We start from the raw sequence: 27,330 nt of genomic DNA, 5'->3' as shown, positions 1-27,330 counted from the left end.
TGACATGGAATACAGGATACACAGTGCACACTTGTCAGATGGGTAGCTGGATGGATGGGTGACAAGGAATACAGGATACACAGTGCACACTTGGCAGATGGGTGGCTGGATGGATGGGTGACAAGGAATACAGGATACACAGTGCACACTTGGCAGATGGGTAGCTGGATGGATGGGTGACAAGGAATACAGGATACACAGTGCACACTTGTCAGATGGAGAGCTGGATGGATGTGTGACATGGAATACAGGATACACAATGCACACTTGTCAGATGGATAGCTGGATGGATGGGTGACATGGAATACAGGATACACAATGCACACTTGTCAGATGGGTAGCTGGATGGATGGGTGACAAGGAATACAGGATACACAGTGCACACTTGTCAGATGGGTAGCTGGATGGATGGGTGACAAGGAATACAGGATATACAATGCACACTTGTCAGATGGATAGCTGGATGGATGGGTGACAAGGAATACAGGATACACAGTGCACACTTGGCAGATGGGTAGCTGGATGGATGGGTGACAAGGAATACAGGATACACAGTGCACACTTGTCAGATGGAGAGCTGGATGGATGTGTGACATGGAATACAGGATACACAATGCACACTTGTCAGATGGATAGCTGGATGGATGGGTGACATGGAATACAGGATACACAGTGCACACTTGTCAGATGGGTAGCTAGATGGATGGGTGACAAGGAATACAGGATACACAGTGCACACTTGTCAGATGGAGAGCTGGATGGATGTGTGACATGGAATACAGGATACACAGTGCACACTTGTCAGATGGGTAGCTGGATGGATGGGTGACATGGAATACAGGATACACAATGCACACTTGTCAGATGGGTAGCTAGATGGATGGGTGACAAGGAATACAGATTATATAGTGCATACTTCTCAGATGGATAGCTGGATGGATGGGTGACAAGGAATACAGGATATACAATGCACACTTGTCAGATGGATAGGGTGGATGGATGGGTGACATGGAATACAGGATACACAGTGCACACTTGTCAGATGGATAGCTGGATGGATGGGTGACAAGGAATACAGGATACACAATGCACACTTGTCAGATGGATAGCTGGATGGATGGGTGACATGGAATACAGGAGACACAGTGCATACTTGTCAGATGGATAGTTGGATGGATGGGTGACATGGAATACAGGAGACACAGTGCACACTTGTCAGATGGATAGCTGGATGGATGGGTGACATGGAATACAGGATACACAATGCACACTTGTCAGATGGGTAGCTGGATGGATGGGTGACAAGGAATACAGATTACACAGTGCATACTTGTCAGATGGATAGCTGGATGGATGGGTGACAAGGAATACAGGATATACAATGCACACTTGTCAGATGGATAGCTGGATGGATGTGTGACATGGAATACAGGATACACAGTGCACACTTGTCAGATGGATAGCTGGATGGATGGGTGACAAGGAATACAGGATACACAGTGCACACTTGTCAGATGGGTAGCTGGATGGATGGGTGACAAGGAATACAGGATACACAGTGCACACTTGTCAGATGGATAGCTGGATGGATGGGTGACAAGGAATACAGATTACACAGTGCATACTTGTCAGATGGGTAGCTGGATGGATGGGTGACAAGGAATACAGATTACACAGTGCATACTTGTCAGATGGATAGCTGGATGGATGGGTGACAAGGAATACAGGATACACAATGCACACTTGTCAGATGGATAGGGTGGATGGATGGGTGACATGGAATACAGGATACACAGTGCACACTTGGCAGATGGATAGCCGGATGGATGGGTGACAAGGAATACAGGATATACAATGCACACTTGTCAGATGGATAGCTGGATGGATGGGTGACATGGAATACAGGATACACAGTGCACACTTGTCAGATGGATAGGGTGGATGGATGGGTGACATGGAATACAGGATACACCATGCACACTTGTCAGATGGGTAGCTGGATGGATGGGTGACATGTAATACAGGATATACAATGCACACTTGTCAGATGGATAGCTGGATGGATGGGTGACATGGAATACAGGAGACACAGTGCATACTTGTCAGATGGATAGCTGGATGGATGGAGAGGGGATGGATGAATGCACAGTGACCGAGGGTCTATGATTCTAAGACTTTGCTCTGGCTCTAGAAAGCAGGGGCATTTGTGTGTTCTGTGTAGTACTTACCACCTTATTAAATTTTGTGTAATTATGATCATATCCAACTTTATCCAAAAATTTAAAGATATGAAAATATTTTCACATACACTGCTCTTTGAAATAACTTTGATGTGTGTTTAAGCACCACAAAATCATTGCAATGCGTGCAGATGGGAACGTAAAGCAATCTGCATCAAAGAAACCTGCTGATGATGACTTGAATCGGAACTGAAGGAAGTGCTCTGGACTGTCTCCCCTGGTGGCAAGAATCTAGAGTCAAACACACTAGTTATAATTTATTCTCAGTGTCTCGCAGGCATGGAAAGCCATGACACGGTGGCAAAAAACAATCTAAATGAAGGATCCTGGTGAACAACACCCCAGCAGAAGGATCAGGCCATCAAGGAGAGAGGCGCCTTTCTCTGAAGGGAGGAAAGAACCTCCACTGTGATATGGCCTTGACTAAACAAATTCAGAGTTGGTGAACTCAAGGGGCTTCCATAGCCTAGACAGCTCATAGCAAGAGTCTCGGGTGATTGCTGATGTCATATATAAGAGTGCCAATTGTTAAATCAACAACGGGAGTCACTGGGTTCATGCTCCCCTCGCAGGATCTCTGTCCTTAACATGTTTATCTATGAAACTCAAAAACAACACTACTAGTCGAACAATACCCTATACCTGGTTCGGTTGTGTGAGTGCAACCTGTTGAAATCCCTGCTTAATATATACTAAATTGATCTTCGGTATATGAAGGTAACTGAAAATGAAACGCGATGAAGGGCGGGATGGGAGAGGAAGTGGGTGAGGGGAGGGCCACGGGAGGGAGGGAGGTCGGGGGGAAGCCACAACAATACAAAAGATGCATTTTATATTCTACTTAAAACTATTGGTTGAGCTCTGTAATTAATACACAATTACTCTTAGGTGTTTAATCAATGCTATAACTAGTACTCAAATAGTATTTTACACTTTATGTTTCTGTGTGGGAGCAAAATGTGGTAATCTTTACTTAACATACGCTAAATTGATCTTCTGTATATAAAGATAATTGAAAATTAATCGTGATGTGAAAGGGAAGGGGAGAGGGAGTGGGAGAGGGGAGCGTTGTGGATGGGAGGGAAGACACGGGGGGGGGGGGCTATTGTGGTCCATAAGCTGTACTTTGGAAATTTATGCTCATTAAATAAATAAAAAATAAATTAAAAAAAATAAAAAGAATAGAACCAAAAAAAAATTTATTCTCAGTGACACTCCGGGACTGAAACATGCTATGGCCTCCGATGTCCTTCATGATATTATCTACTAAACACTGCCATCCAGAGGTATCTTGCAGCCCCTGGGTTCAGGTGTTTCCTTACGGTACTTTGTAGGCAGAACCTGTACGTGCTGCCCATCTGATGGCTTCGTGTCACACAGGAGGACCTAAGAGAAATCTTACTAACAGTAAGTTAGGAAGTTGTATTACCCAATTGTTTAACACACAGATTCTAGAGCCATATTTCTTTGGTTCAAATCCTGACTTTACCACATCTAGCTATACAAGGAAAGTGAGTTGCTTAAGTTCTCTGTGCCTTAGTTTAATTTTCTCAAAATTACTTTAGGGGTTATAAGAGATAATATATGCGAAAATAATTATGTTGCATACATCAAAATGTTTTGTGATTATTACAATATCACTAAACTAGACGTTACAAGATATCAAGAACTCATAAAATAATATACTGAGACCCTTGCAAAAAATAAGGAAAGCCTCTAAGAAGGAGGTCCTGAACTCACCCACACAGTTGAATCCTTGCTCCAGCTCACATACCCTTGAGCACCCGTCTCCATTTAGAAGGTCTCCATCATCACACTCTTCCCCAAGGCTCCTAGGAGATAAAACAAATTGTGTGTGTGTGTGTGTGTGTGTGTGTAGTCGAAATGATTGTTCTTTTCCAGCTACCATCATTTAAATTCTTAAAACATATCATTATTTATTAAAAAGTATAAGTATAATCTGGAAAAAAGTAGGATCTAAGGGATTTTTTTTTACAGAAAAATGCAAGTATATGGACATGTAACGTGGATACCGGCTCAGCTATGAGTGTTGACTGGCATTTCCAGAGGGGAGTGGGAATTCCCAGAAGTCAAGTAGCTCAGGGCTCTGAAGTACTCAGGAGATATAAGGGGATCCCCACAGTTTCTGTTAGAATGTCTGAACCTTAGAAACAGCCCACAAGACTTATAACAAGTAGAGTCTTAGAAATAGCTACCTGGAGGGTGGATGTTTTTCAATTAAATCTCCACTTTGAATGACCACATTCCATATGCGAGTGCTAGTTCAAGTCCCAGCTCCACCTCTTCCAATCCACACCCTGGTAGGCAGCAGATCATTGCTCAAGTACTTGAAGTCTCTGTCACCCATGTGAGAGGCTTAGATTGAGTTCCAGGCTCCTGGCTTGGGCCTGGTTAAATACTGCCTGTTGCAGGCAGGCAAATTCATTCATTCTCTCTCTCTCTCTCTCCCCCTCCCTCCCTCCCTTTTACATAAAATGAAAATACGTAAATTTGAAAAGAGAGAAAAGCTGCATCTCTGGTCTGGTTTTCTCTTCAGTGTTGCCTGCTATCTCTGTATGTTTCCGTTGTTTTGTTCTATCTAGACAGGGTCTGAGATGTTGTGGGATTGAGTCTCCTGTTCATATACCAGGAGTCTTAGGTGGCCCCTTTAGGATCTTTTCTCCGTCCACGTTTCTAGGGCCCAGTCCCCGTTTTACTGCTTACCACTTCCCAGTGGCTCACAGTGTGTATTTCAAGAGAGAAACTAATGAGAGCAGTAAAGGTGTTCTTTTGTTTGGAAGTTTAAATGTTCATACACCTAATGACTAAATGTGACTTGAACTGGGGGAGCTGAGTCTATAGTGATGAGGAAGTAAAGCATGACATGAGAACAAAATAGGCAAACTTGAGTTGAAGTTCTTTGCCAGAACGCAAGGTTTGACCCTTGCCTCGATTCTTCACTGTGTTCAAAATGAATGTGTATTTTACCCTACAGATAAAGGACTTTATAATGCTGAGTGTTTTCCAATACAGGACATCACTAATATCTCTAACCATTGTTTACAGGGTTCCTCAGAGATGGATTAAAGATTAAATAATTAGATATGCAAATGCTCTAAAATGAAGTCAAAGTATATAGTAATTACAGTGATTCAATAGTTATATTTTAAATAACAAGCTGGAGGTGCCTAAAGGACATACGAGAGATTTAGAACAAAGAAACTGGAGGAATTAAGAATACTTCAAGTTCTTTTCCTACATAAAGGACATGTGATGCAGTGACAAGAGACTGTATTAGGTATCCCATCTGATGTGTGATGTCCAACCCTGCTCCAAATCAATTATGCCTCAATTTTTTCCTCTATGGAAGAGGATTGAAACATCAGTGTTTCTCTACCTGGGATGTAGATTGTAACTTGGAGGTTGGCAATTTTATATGTTCATTTTGAAGATAACCTAAATACTTAGAGGATAACCATATGCAGTGATACCCAACAGAAATACAATGAACCACGTATATAATTTCTATCTCCAGTAGCCATTAAAAAGGTAAAAAAAAGACACACATAAGATTAATTTCAACAATAGAGTCCATGGAACATATTCAAACCACCATTTCAATCTGAAATCAATGCAAAGTTATAATGAAGTATGTTACATTCTTATTTTTGTTTTGCAGACTAAACCTTTGAAATCTGGATTTTATTTTCCAGTTACAGTTACAACATAGCACAAATCAAGTATTTGTGTATTTAGGTTCAACTAACACAAATTGTTGTTGGGATGGGCATTTGGTCTCAAAATTAAGACACTTACTTGGGCACCCACATCCCATATTGAAGTGCTTTGATTCCTAGCTCCACTCCCGATTCCTGCTTCCTGCTAATGCACATCTCAGGAGATATTTGATGATGACTCAAGTAGCTGGGTCCTGCTACCCATGTGGGAGTCCTGAGCAGTTCCTGGCTCCCAGCTTGACTTTGATCCAGCCTTGGCTGTTGTGGATATTTGTGGACTGAACTAACAGATGGGAGATTTGTTCTCTGTGTCTCTCTGCCTCGTAAGTCAATCAAATACATACATAAATAAAAGTTTTAAAACTACTCAGGTTGCTCCAAATATACTGAAAGGTTTTCCAATGTTATAACTGAACTGATTTTAACTTTTAAACTAAAATACTTAAAAGAAATGAAATTAAACTTTCAGTTCCACATGCTACCTCTCATGGGCTACATTTCAGAGCCTCGGGAGCTCTGGGTGGCCAGTGGCTCCTGGGTTAGATGGCCCAGACACCACTGACCAGTTTGTGGATGATTACTGCTCACAGCTTCAGGGACATCCACTGTGTCCGTCTGGATGTTCCTAGTGACAAGTGATATCCCAGCGGGCTGGCTGATTTGTGTGGCTCCTTCCAGTTCCATGTATAATGGAGTGCCCAGAGCAGAAGCAAGCTTTCATTCAGCAGTGCTAAGTGCTCTGCACTGAGAGACAACACAGGGAGACATTCTGAAGAACATTTTGATGAGGAAATGCATGAGACCTGGTAGCCAAGCAGTGCTGCCTCAGGTGACATTCCCAGAAGGCAGAGGAGCAAATGCGCAAAACCCAGAGTAGTAAGAGGGTTCTTCACCAAACGGCAGGTGTGGCATCCTGGGGCTTAAGAGGTTCCGCGACACAGGGAAGAAGGTTTTGTTCAGTGAGGGCTCTGCCAGCATCATCATGGTAACCCAGCCCCCAGAGATCTTAACTGGCAGGCTGCAGACTTAAAATGAAGCGGCCAGAACAGGGAAAGCATCAGCAGTGACAGTCAGATTTGTTCTGTGGGCATGTGAACCACCCCAGGCAGAAATCTGATTTGAGATGGGGGAGGGGAGGTGGGTATAGATGCTGAGAGAGACAGGCGAGGGCAGCAAACTAGCAAGATGTGGGTACCATGAACATGACCCCAATCGTTTCCACACATTAAAGAGGCCTAATTGCTGCTCATACCTATTCATTTGAAAGGCAGAGTTATAGACAGACATGTAAGGACAGAGAAAGACCTTCCTTCCACTGGTTTACTCCCCAAATGGTCTCTGGAGCTCCATCAGGGTCTCCTACATGGGTGACAGAGGACCAAGACCTTGGGCCATCTTCCACTGCCTTCACAGGCTCACTAGCAGGGAGCTGGATTGGAAGGAGGGCAGGTGGACCCCACCCAGTGCCTATATGGGATGCCAGCATTGCAGGTGGTGGCTTAACCCCTGTACCACAACGCCTGCCCCTGAAATTCATACTTCCATGAAAAGAAACAGGTTTACCCTATAGCTTTAGTGATTGCTAAATGAAGGAATGGGATCCTAAGAAAGGCTTCTGAGTGGATTCCATATTGACTATAAGGTACAATGGGAATATATACTATATATTATATAGTATATATATATATATACACACTATATACTATATATATATACTATATATATATATGTACTATATATATATAGTATATAATATATACTATAAGGTACCTGGTCTGGGAAACTTAAAATAGCCCATCTTAATAGGATATAAATCTAAGGCAGACCCTAGTGCTTGGTCTTCTAGCCTCCTGTTCCCAGGAGTTTAATGCAAGCAATAAATTAGGTTTAGGAGAGCACTAATGGCACACTGATGCTGGGTGACCAGTTGCCTGGATTTCCTGGGCCTTGGAAACTTTTCAGTGTTAATATTGGGAACACTCCAGGCAGACTGGAATGGATTCAGGAAAAGGAACATGGTGTGTTAAGAAACCAAAGGCGTGGGGCCAACACTGTGGTGTAGTAGGTTAAGTCTCTGCCTGTGACACCAGCATGCCATATGGGTGCCGGTTTGTGTCCCGGGTGCTCCTCTTTTGATCTAGCTCTCTGCTTATTGCCCAAAAAAGCAGTGGAAGATGGCCCGTGCTTGGGCCCCTGCACTCATGTGGGAGACACGGAAGAAGCTCCTGGGTTCTGGCTTCAGACTGGCCCAGCTCCAGCTGTTGCAGCCATCTGGGGGTGAACCAGTGGATGGAAGACCTTTCTCTCTGTTTCCCCCTTTCTCTGTCTGTAGCTTTACTTCCCAAATAAATAAATAAAATCTTAAAAAAATAAACCAAAGGAGTGAGAATCTAAGACAAAGCTAATTCCTGCTTCCAGCTTCCTGCTGGGAACGTGGTATGTTACGACCAGGACAGGGTGTCCTGGCTCACACATCCCTCACCCCCCAGTACTCACTTCTCCACCTTCCCATTTCCGCAGTAAGGAGCTCCATGGATGTGGACCAGGGGAGGGGAAGCTTCTCCCAACTCTGCCCCTGCTTCAGCTTGAACTTGGTACTGGTACAGCTGCCCAGGTGTGACCTCCCTGTGGAAACCAAGGAGCTTGAGACCACAACATCCACAAAGAAAGACACATCCACATCCTTTGTAAGTGCTTTGGAGGAGTTCAGGGAACTCTTATGGGGAACATACATATTAAACCCACACCACACCTGACACCCAGATTGAGGCTTACAGAGCAATACAATGTTGGAAACCAAGTTTATTTCCATACTCACCCTGGCAGATGAGCAATAAATGCTTGCTGAACTAATGCTGACTTTAACAGCCCCAGAGAATCTAAGTGGACGGTACTTCACAAGTGTGTTTTCTCCAGAGCAAAACAAACCAGCTATTGAAAATTCAGTCTTTGGTAGCTTTAATCCAAGAAACCAGACAATAAAACGCTTCAGAGGTTGAGCCCTGCAAGGACTTTCTTGGGTCTGTGGATCTCAGTTTTCTTACTTCTCAAGATAATTCTTGTCTTAGGGAGAATAAATACTTAGGGGTAAGAGCAACTGTTATAGAAGAGATGAGAACATCTTCTGCTGTCAACTTGGGGATGCAAGAAATTCCAGAATTGGAAAAGCATTCAATTACTTCCCAATGCCTGTATTCCAGGAACGAAGTAGCAGCCGCTGACATCAGGATAAAAGGAGTGGCCCTCCCTAGAGCCCAGGTGCACTGATCTGGTGGACAACGTGAGAAGTGGCACATGTAGAAAGGAGAATGGGTTCAAGAAGAGGAACTGCTGGTTCCAAAGACAAATCTGCTCTTCATCTCTACTTTGTCCAGTGCCTGCTCTAATTGGAAAACTACTGCCGACGTCTAGCCAGTATGGGAGCTACTCTGAAGGACAGATTCTCAAAGGGTTGCGGGAGTTGCCATCAGCAATCGACCAAGGCCTCCCTTCCTCAACACACTCTTGCGCTGAGACACAAAGCCTCCACTCCCACCTGAGACAGCCACTGGCAAACGGGACATGGCTTGGGGTTTTAACAACACTTTTAAAGGCCATCCTAGTGGCTTGTAGGCACTTTCATGGGAAAGACACCTGAAAACTAAAGACGTTGACACTTCCAAGTTAATGTTCCCTTTCAGGGAGCAATCCTCTCATGAGAATGACAGGTATTTCTAAAGCAAAAGCAGTTTTACATCCTAATCAGTGTTGATGGTTTCTACTGTACTTCCTGTCCAGCCATGCACAAAGGGCTCACAGGGCTGACTAGGGATGGGACTGGATGCAAATGCCAAGATTCATCAACTCCCTGTGGGGAGACACTCAGCAGTAGGCAGCCCAAGCCTTCAATCATCTGATTTCATGAAAGGTAGCATGTGACTGAGGAAAGACGATGAAAATGAAATTTGGCTGGAAAATTGGATTTTATTTAAGATTCTTTGGGGGGGGAGGGAGTGAGGGCAGGGGAGAGAGAGAGGAGAGAGAGAGAGAGAGAGAGAGAGAAACTCTGTCTCATCTGCTGGTGAGTTCCCCTAATGCCCACAATGACCAGGACTCAGCTGGGCCAAAGTCAGGAGCTTGGAACACAATGCAGGTCTCCACAGGTGGCAGCAACCCAATCACTTACGCTCTCACTGCTTCTTCCCAAGGTCTGCATTGGCAGGAACCTGGAGTCAGAAGCTGGAGCCGGGACTCGAACCCAGGCACTCCAATGTGCGATGCCAGGCACCTTAAGGCAACCATTAGGCTGAATGCCCACCCTGGAAAATGGGACTTTAATTCTGAGTCTGCCATTTAGTGGCTATTCAAGCACATGAAAGCCAAGTCTGGATTCTCTCATGTAGAAAATGGAATTCTATTGGCCTTATTATTAAATATTTATGTATCAAGTTAGAAAACAAATGTCATAGTAACTGTCTTACTAGAGAAGCTCAAAACTGATATTTTTTCCCTTTTTAAGTTCACCCAGTGATCCATCCTCCATTTGCATGAGACTGTAGCTTTGTTTTACCACTTCACTGTATTCCAGAGCTAATGAAGAGAACAGGTATGGGAAGAGTATGTCAGGAACTCCGGGTGGATCACTCTGTCTAGTGTTGTTATGGCTGTGGCAGACTGTCAGAATCTCCTCGGCCCAGAGGCACCCTCAGCAAGGTGACTTGGCTGCCTCTCCCAGCCCAGGGTGAGCCTATTTAGCTTGATCCCCCTTGGATCTGGAATCCACTTTGTGCTGTGCTCTGGCTGGTGGAGCATGTTCATGAGGTCCATAAAGCAGAGATCTGAGGGGTGCAAACGCCTTGCGGCTTGCTCTCCCTGCTGCACTGCCATGAGAGGCAGCCCAGGCCAGGTCTTTGGAGACTGTGAGGAAAGAGGCCCTCATGCTCCCGGCCATGCCAGCTGTCTCAGCTGAGGCCTACAATATGTGCCTGAGGTCGTCCCAGGCCATTGAGTTCCAGCCAAGTCAGCCCAGACAAGAATACCCAGCCCACCCATAGAATCATGAGGAATGAGGTCTGCTGTTTTAACCCACTACGTTGTGGGATGGCTACCAGTGTAACAAAACAATAAAAATGAAAACTGCTACAGCATCTCTGATAAAACGTTTGTTTTACCCTATTTCTGTCCACAGAGTGGTATTTCAGGACAACTACATCTACAGAGACAGCAGCCTCCTACTGAGGACCTTGGGGTAAGCACCTTGCTTCCTCTGTGTTCCCCCAGCCCTGAAGCACCCAGTGCCAGGAACATAGCTGGAGTCACTCTATGTAGAAACAAAGAACAGAAGTAGGAGGAAGCAGAGTCGGAAGAGATGGGCAGAGGCGGAGGGCAGAGGAGACGAAGGGAGGGAAGGCAGGAGGGGAAGGGAGGGCCAGGGAAAGGAGGCAAGAATGGAACACACAACAGGAATGGGTCACAGGACCGAGCGTGCTGTCCGCAGGCCCTTGGCCTCTGTGCTTAGCTAAGGGAGAGTTGACTGTAATTTGCGAATGTTATAGGAGCCATGGCAGATTGTCCAAAAGCTACAGCAAGGGATCAGAACTCAAACTGTCACCTGACAGGAACCGAGAGTTCCCACCAGCTCAACTGTGACCATTACATTCAGTCCAATGGAAACCCCTCGAACACTGACCTCCATTCTTTCCCCATCATCATGATGACAGCAGCAGCCATCAGAGCACATCAAGCATCAAGCATCAAGCATCAGGCTTGGCCCTATCTGAGACATGTCCTGCCTGGCCTTAGATATGCTGCTTTAGAATAAAATCTTCTTTGAGACTCTAGCCATTTTTCCAACTAAGGACATTCCAGAACATTACAAGGTGGGGACAAAAGCAATCAGACCATCCCCAAAGCCCCAAGAAGCCCCCTGGTTTAGAAGTCGCCTGCTGCCCTACTCACATGTCTGTGAACTTCCTGCGAGGATGCGTCACCACCACGGACGAGCCACTGGTGAAGGGGGGCTCGCGGAGAACCCGGTATCTCACAGGCCTGCAGCCGGAGCACAGAGGACTCTGGGGCCGAGAAGTGAGGAGGGCTGCGTCGATCTCCATCCGCTCGTCAAATGTGTAGACCTTAACGCCGGAGACCTTCCCCTCCACATGCAGCTTGATGGTGAGCGGGGTGTCACAGAAAGTGTCCAAGGGGCCCAGGTGCACAGACCCCTGCTGTTCCAGCAATATCTCTGTGTCGAAGAGGGCCTGGGAGGAGCCCATAGACAGGTAAGTGACCCAGAGGGTCAGGGTGTCTGCGTGGACCGGGTGTTGGAAACGCAGCTCCAGGCTACAGCCCTCTGCAGGACAGGGCACCGTCATGTTCATGTGGTACAGGTGCAGCTCAGGACTCCAGGCTTGCAAGCTCGGCTCACAGGGCTGATCCACATCGGGAGGACCTGGGGGAGAGGTGGGCAGACGTGGAGGAGCTGCCATGAACAATCTGAAAAAGCGCAGCCCCTTCCAGTGTCCCAAACAAGGATAAAGAAGGAGAGGACCATGGCTTCCTACAGAAACTGCTCAGCTTAGTGGGTTAGATTTAAGTTCGACAAAGGACCAAGGTGTAAAAGTGCAAAGTGTTACGTTCCTTTTCACTCTGTCACTTCTGCAGGCTGCCCGTTAGCAGGGAATTGGGAATGGAGCCACCGGGGACAGAGGTCTTCTATCTGCTGGTTCACTCCCCCAAATGGCTGCAAGGACCAGGGCTGGGCCAAAGGCAGGAGCCAGGAATTTCTTCTGTGTCTCCCATGTGGGTACAGGAACACAGAAAGAGAGAGATCTTCTATCCCCTGGTTCACTCCCCAAATGCCCACAATAGCCAGGTCTGGGCCAGGCCAAAGTAAGATCCAGGAACTACATCCAGATTTCCCAAGGATCCAAGTACTTAGGCCATCCTCTGCTGCATCCCACGAGTACTAGCAGGAAGCTGGATTGGAAGTGCAGAGTAACCAGGACTTAAATCAAGCACTCCAATAAAACCTTTTTATTATTATGAGCTCATGCTGAAACAAGAAGCAGAACAGGAGCATTAGCAGGAAGCTGGACTGGGACTGCAGGGTAACCAGGACTTAAATCAGGCACTCGTGCTAAAACACGAAGCAGAATCCTTAAAAGTGGACTTGGTTTGCCTCAAGACACAATGCAAAAATCAGAACCCAGAATTTCCAATTACCTTCACCTCTGTGAAATAACTTTGAACTGTTCCAAGTATTAAAAATAAGAAAAAGTACTGGGTCAGAGAGTTAAACAGGTGTTATACTACCAGCACAGGACAAACTGTTAGCCACAGACAGGACTTTTTATGAAATGCCATTCTCTGAGTCCAATGTTGTAAATTTTATATTCACTTTCCATTCTTCCCTGAAAACTCTCATTTGGAGCAAGTCGTATACAATCAATCAAGTAAATGGTCTTCCTCCAGGTTTCTCCTTGGGATCTGTCACTTGAGTGACCAGGAACCCAGTGACGGACTTCTCCAACTCTCTGGCCTCTTACAGGTGCCATAGATCTAAGGATCATTGTCCTCCTTTTTTTTGTCCTAGCCAAAACTTCAAATGAACTCAAGCAGGACTGGGCCAATCCATCTTACCAAGTAGTTTTCAGGATCTTAATAAATATAAGGAAAAATACAGAGATGATGATTGGTGATATGGTGATGACTGGGTAAACAGTGATGATGGAAAAAGTCAAGCCATCCATCAGGGGATGCTAAACATCATGTCAACAGCATTTCTGGACTGGAGCTAGGAAAAAACCTCATGCTGTAATTTGTCTCAGGGGCACTGATGTGCATATGTGAGTGAGTATGTGACTGTTTGAAGAGTTGAGGGAGGGACAGGAAAGAGATAACGAAAAACATCTTCCCCATCCGAGAGCCTAGCTTAGGTCATATCCAGAGCACAACCAGTCCCACTGATTAATAGACTCATAAAACAGCACAGATGAGAACGAGCAGTGTGGAACACCTAGTCCACCCTACCCTCACCCAGTCTTGCTCAGCCAGTGTGTGAGTGTTCCCTGCAGCATGTTCTCTGTTACTATCTTGATACAGAGGAACAAGAGGTTAGCTTGCACTGCCATGTGGCAGGGCTGCTCCAGGGCCAGCTGACACAAGTAACACCACAGGCCGCAGCTATCTCACCCTAAAGTCACCAGCTGAGTCGGCCAACTTCTCTATCATTCAGTCCCATATGCTGGCCATGACCTCACCACAGCCCATGGACTTGCCCAAAACTACTTGGTAAGATGGACATAAGGGACATAACGGACATTCTGCACATAGAGGCAACAGGCAGTCTTCCCAAGGCTGTGGAGGGGTCCAGCAAACCACATACAGACACGCACATACACACACACGTACACACACACATACACACACACACACCCCACCTTTTTTTCATCATGCCACTGTTCCACACTTTCCCTCTCTCCCCATTCCTCCAGGGAACAGATCTGAAATCCATGATACTTTACCCACAGCCTCATCCGGGGTCCAGTAACCCGAGGAGTCACACACCCGCCGGGAGGAAGCCGTGTGCACATACTGACGGAAAGTCCCATCTTCGCTGCAGGAGCCACACACACTGCCTGGAGTCCTGGGGAGACAAAGGGACGGAGGTGGGGAGAGTCCACCAGAGCAGCTGGATGAGAAAATCAGGAAGGTCTTTGAGAAGGGCAGGGTGACAGTTAGTGAGGCCCTAGAGGGCGACTCGGAACACAACTACTTCAATATATTTTCTTACGTAGACCTCATTTTTGCAAATATTCTTTGTGATACAAAAATCCCAAGGTCACAAAGCAGAAACATTTAACTAGGTCAGAAAGGAGGCCTATAGAGACGCAACTGGCCAGTCTGTCCTAGGAACAGGAAACACTAATTACAGTCTGCGTCCTTCAGCACAAAAATCCTCTCCACCCTGACCCTCAAGAAATCATCCAAAGACCCCTTGCACCGCCCATACCAAACTTGTCCAAAATTCTCAGATATTTACTGAGTGTATGTGTTCTTAGGTCTGAAGATGCTTACTTTTAACCACCTACACAATATTGAAGTCATACGAAACATGAAGTCCCTGGGCTTTCTGTTGCCTAGGGGCTACTCTGAATGCCCTACCAGGTTCCTAGGTTCTTCCTGAAATAGCTCCCACTCACTGTATTTCCATGACAAGGAACATATTGCCATTCCACAAAGCCATCACACCCTCAGCGCAGCTCTGGGCTCATGCTGTTTTTTCTGCTGCCAAACTGCCTCTCTGAGCTTCTCTCTTTAGTGAACCTTCTACTCACCCTTCAAGACCCAGTCAAATGGAACCTCTGCAGAGGCACGTGGCCTCCTCCTCTGCTTGGCCGGCACTCCCTTCTCTGTGCACCCACGGAAGCGCATGGCTCCTAGCTCAGGACACTGCTCTGTGGTGCCGAGAATTTCCGCTCGCGCGCTCTCCTCGCCACTGATGTGACTAGGTCCAGACCAGTCTCTGCTCTCCTTCTAACCTCAGCAGTCGCACTGTGAACGCTGGTTTGGGGGATGGCCTTGAGCCGATTAGGAGTCTGTGAAGAGCTCGACCAGCACCTTTTTGGAGTAACCAGGAGAGGTAGGGATAATAGCCAAACAGCAAGGAGGATTATTTCTGATTCTTAGAATCTTTTTAGATGTCAAATGGTGAAGGACACACATGAAAATAAAAGTCTCAGTTTGGAGCCTCCAAAAAAGTAGAGAGAGAAGAGCAATAGCAAATGCTAAAAAAAAAAAAAAAAAAAAAAAAAAAAAAAAAAAAAAAAAAACACCAAACCCAGATTGTTAAATAAGGGTAACAGTTAGGATAGCAGCTCCCACTTGTTAAGCACTTCGCATGCTTGGCGTGGTGCCACTACGTGCTCTTCATAAATTATTTCTGATCACCGTAATAACCCTGTGTTTACCAATGAGGAGAGTCAGACTCAGAGAGGTTCAGGAAACTGCCACAGGTTACAAGCTCCTTCATTCTTAGAGCAAGCTCCCAAACGCCATTTAGTATCTAGCACTCTGGCAACTCAAAGGTGTAGCCGAGATCCAACCTCGCTGACTCCACTCAGCACTCACGTCTAACGTGGACACAGCTCCAAACCACATTTCCCTGATGCACTTGGCCCTTCCTGGGCCGCTGTGGAGTGCGTAGCTGGGGCTCCTCTCTGACATAAGGATTCCAAATACCAACTGGGGTGGAGTAAACACAACTCCAAGCATGACACAAATCGCTGGGTATGTGACGTGAGTCCCCCAGACACACGTGTTGGGAGGCCTCGAAACTGTAGCCCACCTCGCTGAGCAGAGGAAGCAAACTGTAGCCTTTTCTGCCAGCAGGCTCTCAGCAGGCCAGCACTGATGTCTGCTTTATCGTAACGTTTGTACCAGAGAGAGAATGGAAAGATTAAATTGTTTACATGTGTTACATAAACTGATGTAAAACTCCGGTCTGCACATACCCACAGAGGACTTACTGTTCAGCCAGTCCGACCGAAGCTGCACGGGGTCACACTCGCAGGAAGATGGTTCTTACACACACCACATAGATGTGTGTTGACTCACAAATGGAGCCTGTGTGAGCCCCAGAGTGATGATAGGGAAGACTACCTTGCAGCATTGTGGGGATGTTACACATGACATGCGTAAGGACAGGTACTAAGATCTTAGGAGGTGGGACAGCACCATGAAGAAGGATTCACTGACCTAATCCCACCCTTGACTCTCCCTGTCCTCTCTTTTTAGGCAAAATTGGGGGGAAGACATAAAGCCTGCTCCAGGGTCATTCAGATGCTTAACTGGAGCCTGGCCCTGAGATGGGAGTGACACAGAGAAGAGGGGCTATCTACCTAAATTTCTACCTTAAATTCAAAGAAATTTCTATTCTGTGTTCATCGTGTCTGAATCCCAGTGGACTCCCCAATTCATCTCTGTTGAGTTGTGAGGTCTTGGACCAGGCTCCCTATGTTTCTGAATGCCTCAAGTCTCTCACTCATCTAGTAGGAATTATGCTAACTATAAGAGCTGCACAAGACAAGGGCTGACAAAATGCCTAGCACAACATTCCCATGAAGTAGGACCCAGCGGGTGCTGGCTGTCACAACATGTTGGCAGGTGTTGACAGAGGCTTGGGCACAGGTAACCCATGGGGTTCTGCTCCTCCCAGTTAAGCCACATTTGTCTTCCTCCTGCCCATCAACTGTCAGATGTCATTCTCCGTCCTACCTTTGTCTGTTTTTACAAGCATTTCCCTGGCATTCATCTATACCAATATGGACAGGAAGAATGACAGCTGGTTTTAATTATCATGCTTCTCTTCAATAACCATGTATTAGGTGTCTTTTGTGACAGGCCAGGAGGCAAAGATACAAAAAACAAGCCTGCCTTACCTCCAGCAGTTGCCAATTGAGAGGGGCAGATAGGAAAATGATCAGACCATGACAAATCCATCACAGGCCAAAAGAGGGGGCTTCCTAGGGTGCAACAGCAGGCAGAATGTACGAGAAAAGCCCTCATGCGTCAGATAAGCCCCTGCTGCACAGCTTGCGGCAGCACCTCACCCCAGAACTTGCCTTCCTGCTACCCTCCAACAAGTGTGCAAGCAGTGAGTCACTGTTGCACCGTCACGCCACAGAGCAGCGGCTGCCTGGGACAGGTGACAAAAGCCCTCTCAGTTCAGCCCCTTCAACCCCATCACATTGGTCAACCTCTTCAGGCTGCTCATGGAACAGGAAGCACACGTGACGCACCACTGGATTCGCACGCAAGCCCCACGAGCTCTGTTGCACAGAGCAGACTGGAGGAGGCAGCCCTGAGCAGTGCTGCACATGCGCAGGCCTCCAGGTAGGGTCCCCCTTGCTTCGCACTCTTCTCTTTGCTCATACAAAATGCCACAGGGAGAACACACCAGCTTACCTGTCATATACATCCCCACTAATAGGAGGCAGCCAATGGATAGTGAGGGACTTGTGGGTCTGTCCGATGACCATGGGCGGGATGGGAATAGGGGTGGGCTTTCTGCTTTGACTCCACTGCTGATATACAAGGTCCAAATAGCAATGCATTCGGGCCACTTGGTTAGGGGTGAAGCTGTCAGTGCAGTCATCATCTGCAAAGACACAAAAGGGAGCACAGCAGATAGAAATTTTTAACGTGTGAAGTAAATCCCCACAGGGAGACATCCCGCCACGTTCACGGCTGAGTGTCCAGCACCCAACCTAACACCTTGGACTCAATAGGATCAGTAGACAATTTTTGAAAGAATAAAGGCATTTTCTCCAGAAAGCAGGTAAGCCAAAAGTGGGGCAGGAAAGGCAAAGGCACAGCGTTTTGTTATCTCTAAGGCCAGGCTGGCCCAGGCTGAGACTCAGGCCCTGGGGTGCAGGGCTACTCTCAGCGGATGGCTGCTTGTTCAACAAACCACAAGATGGCAGTGTTTTAGCAGATGACTTTTTCACTCGCGAACATTGAGTAGCAGACACCTGCTTTCTTGCCAAGGTTAATGAGTATTTAGTGGAGGTGCTTGAAGGGAGAAAGTCAAAACATGGAGGAGGCAGTGGGTCTGGGCATGGTGGTCCCAGCTTGACTTTTGGAGCAGGCAAAGTCTCCCTATTAGGTAACATTTTTCATAGGGCTGGAAAGGGAGTTCTCTCTCTTTCAGGGACTTTTCCATTGAGAACATACCAGGCAAATACTGTCTCGAACTGCTTCTTAAATATTTCTTCCACAAACCTCAAAGGTGGCACCTGAACAGCTCTGGCCTCTGTTCCCTGTTATCTGCTTTCTCTGCATCCAGTAAAAGCCACTGTATCCTTATTGTGGGAGGCAGAAGTGCTGGTGATTATGAATTTTATGCACCACAAAGATAAATGGATGGAAGTATCCTGATAGGTAACACATGGGACCAGCTCACCACTCTGTCTTCTCTTAAAAGCCATCACCAGGGACCAGAGGTGAATCCTCTAGAACCCATCATTAAATAAGCCTTCTGGAACTCAAAGGAAAATTCCCTTCCCTACCATTAGAGTAGATTTTCAAACCAAATCAGTTCTGAATTTTTGGGATAAATCTGAATCCATGATTAGGAGACTGGTTAGCACTGTTTTCCGCCAGTAACACGGAATGTGAGAGACAGGAAAGAAAGATAACCTAGGAGCTAAATCTAGGAAGAGCAAGACTAATCAGTACAGGGCCAAGAACACACTGGTTTTTAAAATGAGATGGCCCCTTTTTGGGTGGTGATGGGGTGCAAGGTAAGAATCAGTATTTGGCTAGAGATAGATGAGGAAAATTTGAAATATACTTTAAGTAACACAAACAAGAATTCTGAGCTTAAGTTAACCAAGCCACCTTGTTGACTGTTAATGGTAATTCAAAGATCCTGAAATCTTTCCCCCATCACTACTGTACTCTCCTGCAGAGTACATGCCTACAAATAGCCATATTCCAGAAGTTGGAGGAGTCTCAGCTTTGGCTTTGCTCCTTTTACTATTCAAGATACAAGTATGTTTTTCCTTTAATCTTTGGTAGAAGAGAATCCAGTCACTAGACCCCTTCATGTCTCAGTATTTCTCTAAGATTTTTAAAGTCATGACAAAGAATACCCCGTAATGAATGCACTCAGACATAAATGACCCTATGGAAATCCTCTCTACCCTCATGGCCCCCAGAGAGCCCCAGGGCAACCTCAGAAGAAAACAAATGCATCAAGACCACCGTGATACCTGTGTAGCTCATGTAGTTGCGGAATGGAGCCCCTGGAAAGTGTGTGAAGCCACAGGTGTCATTGGTGGGCTCTGGGTCCCGGCACAGCTTACTCTTGGGAGTGGGAGCCGTGTCGGCGCACAAGTCTCCTGTTTCCATGGATGGCACCATCTCCCTGCAGGGGTCGTCACAAGATTCCCTCTCGCTGACCCCCTTGAACACGTGGTAGAGTCCCAGGACATGACCCACCTCATGGATCATGATGTTGGTGTGGCCAGGCATGCCGTAATAGGATGGGTTGAGGACCACACCACCTGCAATGGAAGTGTTGAGAAACAATTGCTGAGCATAGAATGAATAGCAGCCCTCCAATCCTTAATTGTGACCTCTGATAACATCAGGTATTCCACTTTAGTCTCTAAGATGACACCTGTAATGTCAGCAGCATCCAATCATTGCTCTTCTCTCTTGTCACAAGCCACCCTGAAGTAATCCATAAACATTCCTTCAACCTGTATTGTGAGTTAATGCCATACATGAGCCAGGGATAACAATACCAACAAACTATCACAAGAGAGAACCAGGATTCTCAGCCATGTATGCACACTCAATCACCTGGGTGGGGTGGAGACATTGTGGCACAGCTATTTAAGCTGTTCCTTGGGACAACTGCATCCCATATCAGGGTGACTAGATCAAGTCCCAGCTACTCTCCTTCTGATTCAGCTTCCTGCTAATGCCCTGGGAGGCAGAAGATGATGCTCCAAGGACTCGGGCCCCTGGTGCCCACATGGGAGACCCAGATGGAGTTCCAGGTTTTTGGCTTTAGCCCATCCCGATTATTGTGGGCATCTGGGGAGTGAACCTGCAGATGGAAGATCTCTCTCTTTCTCTCTCTTCCTGACTTTCAAATTATTTTAAAAAATACAGAAATTATTTTAAAAATAAAGCAATCACTTGGGGTAGTTGAAAAATGCAGAATCCCAGGGGCCGGCACCGTGGCGAGGCGGTTTAAAGCCCTGGCCTGAAGCTCTGACATTCCATGGTTCTCTTCGGATCCAGCTCTCTGCTATGGCCTGGGAAAGCAGTAGAAGATGGCTTAAGTGTCACCCACTTGGGAGACCCAGAAGAAGCTCCTGGCTTCTGGCTTTGGATTAGTGCAGCTCTGGATGTTGTGGCCATGTGGGGAGTGAACCAGTGGATGGAAGACCTCTCTGTCTCTACCTCTCTATAACTCTGTCTTTCAAATAAATAAAATGAGTCTTTAAAAAAATGCAGAATCCCAACCACAAAAGAACCAAATCCAAATATTTGAATATGGAATTCATGCATCACCATTGTTTTTAGAACTTTCCAGTAGGAGAACCATTGGTGAAAGTAGCTGAGGTTTTGAGCCAGGGAACTCGGATTCTGAAACCAGACCCCTCCACATGTCAGCCCTGAGGACCTGTTCAACTCTCTGACCTCTCAGAACTCAGTTTGTTGTCTATAAAGTAAGGATGATAACAAGAGTGTCTTGTATTTTAAGTATTTATCAATCCCTATACTCAAGGAGCTAATATCCAGTGAGACAAAAGACAAGTCCAGCTGGACTACCATGAAGCTCAGAATGTCACAGGTGCTTAGGAATATGGTCACTCCCGTGGCTCCCAGATGTCCACAGGAGCACCAAGGGAGAGAAGAGACCCTTATGAGAACAGTCTCTGTCCCCTTCCAATTGTCTTGTCAAGTACTTCCAACTTCTTGCCCTTCTTCCTCCATCACACTTTCTCCCTCCACATATACTTAAACCCTGCCCTTCTCTTTTTTCCCCACTTCTAATGCAGCTTTGCATGAAGAACAAAAGCAGGGGCCTATGTTGTGTACAGCCAGTTAAGTTGCCACCTGCAATGCAGACATCCCATATCTGGTTCAAGTCCCGGCTGCTTCACTTTCAATCCAGCTCCCTGCTAGTGCACTTGGGAAGTGCTTGGGCCTCTGCCACCCATGAGGGAGACCAGGATGAAGTTCTAGGCCCCTGGCTTTGGCTTGGCCAAGCCCTGGCATTGCAGCCAAATGGGTAATGAACCAGTGGATAGAAGATCTCTCTCTCTCTCTCTCTCTCTCTCTCTCTCTCTGTAGCTCTGCCTTTCAAATAAACAAATACTTTTAAAAAAAAGCAAATTTTTAAGAAACAGGACTTAAAAGCTACAATGCACCTTTAAGATTTAAATATCCACATGATTAATATTTCCCAAATTGTGTTAATAAATTCTGGTCCTGAGTGATACTTTGAAAAATTGTTATCAGTGGTTAAATGTTTGAGAAAAATGAAGCTTGCCATACTCTCCTCCTGGACATCACAGTGTCTCTGAGAACTGTTATACTAAGGGCTCTGAAAGGTACTAAAGCAACTGTGTTTAACCCTTTGCTCACCAAACTCTTTTGAACCCAGACCCCACTTGGGATAAAATTCATTTTGACATCATTAGAATATTGGGTTTCTTGCAGCACAATTCAAGAAACATTACCACCTATGAAGAAAACTCCCAACTAATCCTTATTTTTCATCCAGACCTCTTCCTCTGAGAAAAGATCCCCTCATCCTGCAGCCAGCTCAGTCCAAGTCCTTTTGTGTTCTCCTCCAGTGACAGAGAGGGGATGAGAGGTGAACAGAGAGAAGGGCCTAAAAATAAGGAATGGCCAAAGCAGCATGTGGCAGGGGGAAAGGGCCACTGAAAGTGTGACCCTAGGGACAAAGAGGAGAATGCAGTGCTGACCATTCTAACAGAGGGCTTTGCATCAACTTCTAGAAGTTTCTGTCTCAGTTCCCAATGAGATATTTCCAAATCTAAGAATGTTCTGCAATGGATTTATAGCCAGCTTTCAACAAACCAGCTTATTTATAAGTAGAGGAAGACACATAAAAACGTAAGCCCTCTACGCCCCAGCAAATCCCCCACTAAACCCAGGACAACTGGCTGGAGTTTTCTTATGTTACATTTATAATGCACACTCCCCAAAACAGAACAATATGAATTTAACCAGATAGCACTTAAATGTTCATTTAAAAACATAAACATGTTAACACACATTTATAAGAGTTACCTTTTTGACCCCAGAGAGATGGGACTTGTGCTAAAAAATTGCCTGTATGGAACATATAGTAAATGGGCTTAGTAACTGTGTATGTATTAAATAGAATACTTTATAAAATTTAGAAACCCAGAACACAAAGAATGAAATATTGCTCTACTTCAGGGATAGGTGCTGTACACACCTACATGTGTACACACCAGTATATGATGGGAGAAACGTTCAACACCCTAGACCTCTCACAGTAGTTCTATGCTCCAGATCACAAGGTTCTGGAATTACCTGGCCTAAAATTAAAGCAAGGGGTAGTGTGGCAGTGCCCCTGACTAGCCCCCCTGCCTTGACCTGGCTGTTTAAACACTCCTAGGCCTCCTCCACTGTAGAACAGGTTTTGCCTGGCTTATCTCTGTGACTTCTTCCTAGCCTCATGCTATGTGTCTGAGGATTTGGTGAGACATTCACAAATACCATGCCAAGATACTTGTGAGAACATGAACTGTCTCCTTGACCCTGTTGTTTGTGCTCCGAGTCTCATCATTCAGGGAAGGGGGATAGCTGGGGATGAGCTGCCATAGAGTTCTATTCTGAGATCTGCTACAGATCTCCAAGTGGCCAGGATTCCTGCTTGTTAGTCCTCAGCCCCTCCTACTACTTTACACTCCCCATCCTCTCTTCTACATGCACTCTATTCTTCTCACTCTTGATCCAACTAAAACCAATGTATGGAATTATTAGGGAGTAGATTTCAATCATTTGTCAGATAAGCACACATACTCTATACTCATATGGGTGATAGCAAAGACATTAATCTATTTTGTGATTTTGTTTAGGAAAATTCATGTTTCAGTAAAAACTTCACACACATACACACACATGTACTCATGCCAAAGCCCAAGTGAAGCATAAAGACACATTGCCCAAAGTCTAAAAACAGAAGGTGAGAACATCTTTTCATTGAGAGGAAAGGAGACATAATACATAATGAATAAAAATGGCATCCCCAGTATGACAGCCCCTCCTTGCCCTCTCCAACATTTGGGTCCGCCCAAGCTGGATCTGAGGATCTGGTCATTGCCACCCTTCCAGGGAAACGCAAAATCCCTTCCCTAGAGCACCACTGTAGGAAAAATGAAATGGTGCTATTTGTCTGGACCGTTTCATATTAACAACCAAACAGAGCAGCACAATCTTCCGAAGCTACGCCTACACCTCACACTCCCTCCACTAATGTGCTCAGAACCATGGGTCGAATTCCCAGTGGTTACAAATGGTGTACACTGCTGGGCAGGAGTCTGTCTTGCAAACACAGCCTTTGGAGGGACCAGGTCTCCTTTGGCTCTAGGGGCTCACTGGGAATGCATTGAGACTAGCCTTAAAAGCTCTCAAGGCCATTTCCTGATCCGTTCAATGGTGATAACTTGAGTTCCTACTTCAAACGGTGGTTATGAAGACCAAAGCTGTAATGCAGATAAATAAGCATGTGGCTTATTTCCTAGCACAAAGTGACTGAAGACACATATTAGAGCCCATATCCATGTTACTATAATTCCATAATAGTCTGTGGGGACATGCTCATCACCCCAATTTCTATTGGCTCCCACCCAACCATGTCATTCATCAAGACAATACAATCTGGGGCTTGACCACAATAAGGCAGACCTTCTGAAGCGAAACCAGACATTGCCAGGCCAGGTAGGCAGAAACCCACCCTCACACAAAGAACGCTGCTCATACTTTGCTTCCACATTTTTCTGAAACCCACAGGTACCAGAAAGCAGACAAGACTCTGTCAGGGTTACAAACAGTCAAGTGCCCATTTTCTTCAAAGACAACCTGGTCTTCATCAAGTATTCCAAGCAGCCTGAAATTAGGGACTGTGAAAAGATGGGGAATTCAGCCTTTTAGTGTCATTCTTCATAGACCTGACTTATAAGTTAGACTTATACAAGGTACCTTTGTCCTAGAGTGCTCAAAATCTTTTCCTTTCCATATGAAAGCAAGCTACCCAATAGCAGTTAGGTGTTAATGCCCAGTTCTTGATTGGCATGAAGCATGCTTATGGGTGCTTTTTATTTAGTGTTTTCTGTGTGCTAGCCCTGTTGCAGGGTTTTATGATTCCCATTTTATAGATGAGGAAGATGAATCCTAGAAATGAGATGTGATTTGCTTAAGGCTACATGGTTAGTAAGTTGAGTTAAAATATAATTCCATGTTTTTTTTTTCTTTTTAAACAGATGTATTTTATTTGAAAGACAGAGTTAGAGAGCAAGAGAGCAAGAGAGTGAACACACTTCCATCTTCTGTTTCACACCCCAAATAGCTGTAACACCTGTGGCTTGTCATGTCAGGCACTGTTGTGGTGGTACCAAGGATTCAACAATTACTGGGGTATGGTTGAAAGGAGAAGACCTCTTGAGTCACCACATATAAAAGTGATTATTCCCTCCTCATAAGAACATGAAGCTACCTATAGTGTACTCCAAGTTTAGGGCATGAAGTTCAAATCCTAAGGTAATTTGTCCAATTTTTCAATATTTAAAAGTGATACTGTGTTACCCCAAAACACCCAGAATAATGCCATTGCTAAATGCCATCTTCCAACAACATTTGGCAGCATCAGGCAGAAATGGCCCTTATTAGTGTTGTGCAGCCTGCCTCAGGAATGAATGCACAGTCCCTCAAACTTGCATAGTGCACTCCAGTTTACACTCCTTATTTATTCCTTGTCTACAGGAGGACTCACTCTGCTCTGTCATAGTAAAGAGAAAACCAGTGGGTAGGGGCAGGATGGGCTTTGCCTGGGCCAACCATTTATGGACTAGTAAGAGTGCACAGAATCCGTTAATACCATCACCATCTCTAACTGCTGCAGTGCCTCTGAGAGTGCCCTCCTACTGGATCCTCTCTGGCAGCATCCTCCTATTGACTACAAACATGTTCAGTCTCTTTCAATGTAAAGATTTTTAAATTCGCCATTATACTCCAATTATCACCTTTTCTATATTAGTGTTTTATGACTTCATAGCCAAACACACCTCTCTTTATCTCCTGTAGACTCTTCCACCTATCACACTTTAGTTTCTGGCACTTGCTCACCACAAAATCAGTCCATTGAGATTATCAAAGACTTCCCGCAGGAAAGACAACCATAAACACGCAGTGTCTGGAACTCATGCTACTATTCCTAAAGCTCATAGTTATTGAGTCCCTGCTACAAGCTCAGCATCCGTCTTCAAACTTGCCAGCCGCATTTTATTTATGAAGAAACCAAGCCCAGGAAGGCAATTTATTCCACACTCCATTTACTCCTACCAGTGTGAAGCCATGACCAAATCCATCATTCCAAAACAATTTTTTCCTATAAAAGGCCATACTTTCTGAACTCATTTGAAGATCCCTTGTATTTAGATCCCCATGAGCCAGGTTCAAGTTCCTTCTCACAGGTCCTCTGGCCACAGGCACACTGGGGCAAGGTGCCTGTGATCCTATTGGCTCCTCTGCATAGATGGTGGCAGTACACACATTCCCTAGAACAACTGGGCTGAGTGGTGGCTGGAGCCCTGTGAGGCATCCCCTCTCTGTGTCAGACGGACAGACTCTCTGACCTGGAAAAATGCCCATCTGCTTCCTTCATCTCCCTGCATTCTTTGTATTTGTGGGTCACAGGAGACTTTCTCAAAACTCTTGTTTGCTTTCTGTAATACCTCTAAATCCTGCTCCTGTTCCAGTGGCAGGCCCTTTTCAAAAGCCATTTTCTCAAGAGAACTCCCAAACCCAGCACCCCCATTTGCTCTTTTCTTTCCTCATTCTCTACCACACCTTCACCATCCAAAAACACTCCCATTTTCACATCCACTTCTCTCTTTTTTAACAGGCAGAGTGGACAGTGTGTGAGAGAGAGAGAGAGAGAGAGAGAGAAAGGTCTTCCTTTTTTCCATTGGTTCACCCCCCAAATGGCCGCTGTGGCCAGTGTGCTGTGGCTGGCGCGCCGCGCTGATCCGAAGCCAGGAGCCAGGTGCTTCTCCTAGTCTCTCATGTGGGTGCAGGACCCAAGCACTTGGGCCATCCTCCACTGCACTCCCAAGCCACAGCAGAGAGCTGGACTGGAAGAGGAGCAACTGAGACAGAATCCGGCGCCCCAACTGGGACTAGAACCCTGGGTGCTGGTGCCGCAGGCAGAGGATTAGCCTAGTGATCCATAGCGCCAGCCTCCAAACTCCTTCTATGAGGCCAGTATCACCCTGATTTCAAACCAGAAAGAGATATGACAAACAACAAGAACTATAGACAAATATCACTGCTGAACATAAATGCGAAAATCCTGAACAAAATGCTATCTTTTTTTTTTTTTTTTTGACAGGCAGAGTGGACAGTGAGAGAGAGAGACAGAGAGAAAGGTCTTCCTTTGCCATTGGTTCACCTTCCAATGGCTGCCGCGGCCGGCGTGCTGCGGCCGGCGCACCGCGCTGATCCGAAGACAGGAGCCAGGTGCTTCTCCTGGTCTCCCATGGGGTGCAGGGCCCAAGCACTTGGGCCATCCTGCACTG

General features: G+C 45.8%; 1 protein-coding gene across 2 annotated transcripts in view; it reads right to left on the bottom strand.

Moving 5' to 3' along the window:
• PAPPA2 (pappalysin 2) overlaps positions 1-27,330 on the bottom strand; it is a 280,635-nt gene that overhangs the window by 146,410 nt on the left and 106,895 nt on the right. For both annotated transcript variants that reach the window (XM_051856951.3, XM_089299442.1), the window contains 6 exons: positions 19,729-20,022; positions 17,921-18,113; positions 14,479-14,600; positions 11,915-12,404; positions 8,474-8,602; positions 3,981-4,072 (listed from right to left, as the gene is read on the bottom strand). In XM_051856951.3, the coding sequence (XP_051712911.3) occupies positions 3,981-4,072; positions 8,474-8,602; positions 11,915-12,404; positions 14,479-14,600; positions 17,921-18,113; positions 19,729-20,022 (1,320 nt within the window). The remainder of the gene's footprint in view (positions 1-3,980; positions 4,073-8,473; positions 8,603-11,914; positions 12,405-14,478; positions 14,601-17,920; positions 18,114-19,728; positions 20,023-27,330) is intronic.

This window comes from Oryctolagus cuniculus, chromosome 7 (assembly GCF_051225735.1).
Source record: "Oryctolagus cuniculus isolate XC-2025 breed Fujian yellow rabbit chromosome 7, ASM5122573v1, whole genome shotgun sequence".
Classification (NCBI taxonomy): domain Eukaryota; kingdom Metazoa; phylum Chordata; class Mammalia; order Lagomorpha; family Leporidae; genus Oryctolagus; species Oryctolagus cuniculus.
This window is presented reverse-complemented; position numbering and strand designations above follow the sequence as displayed.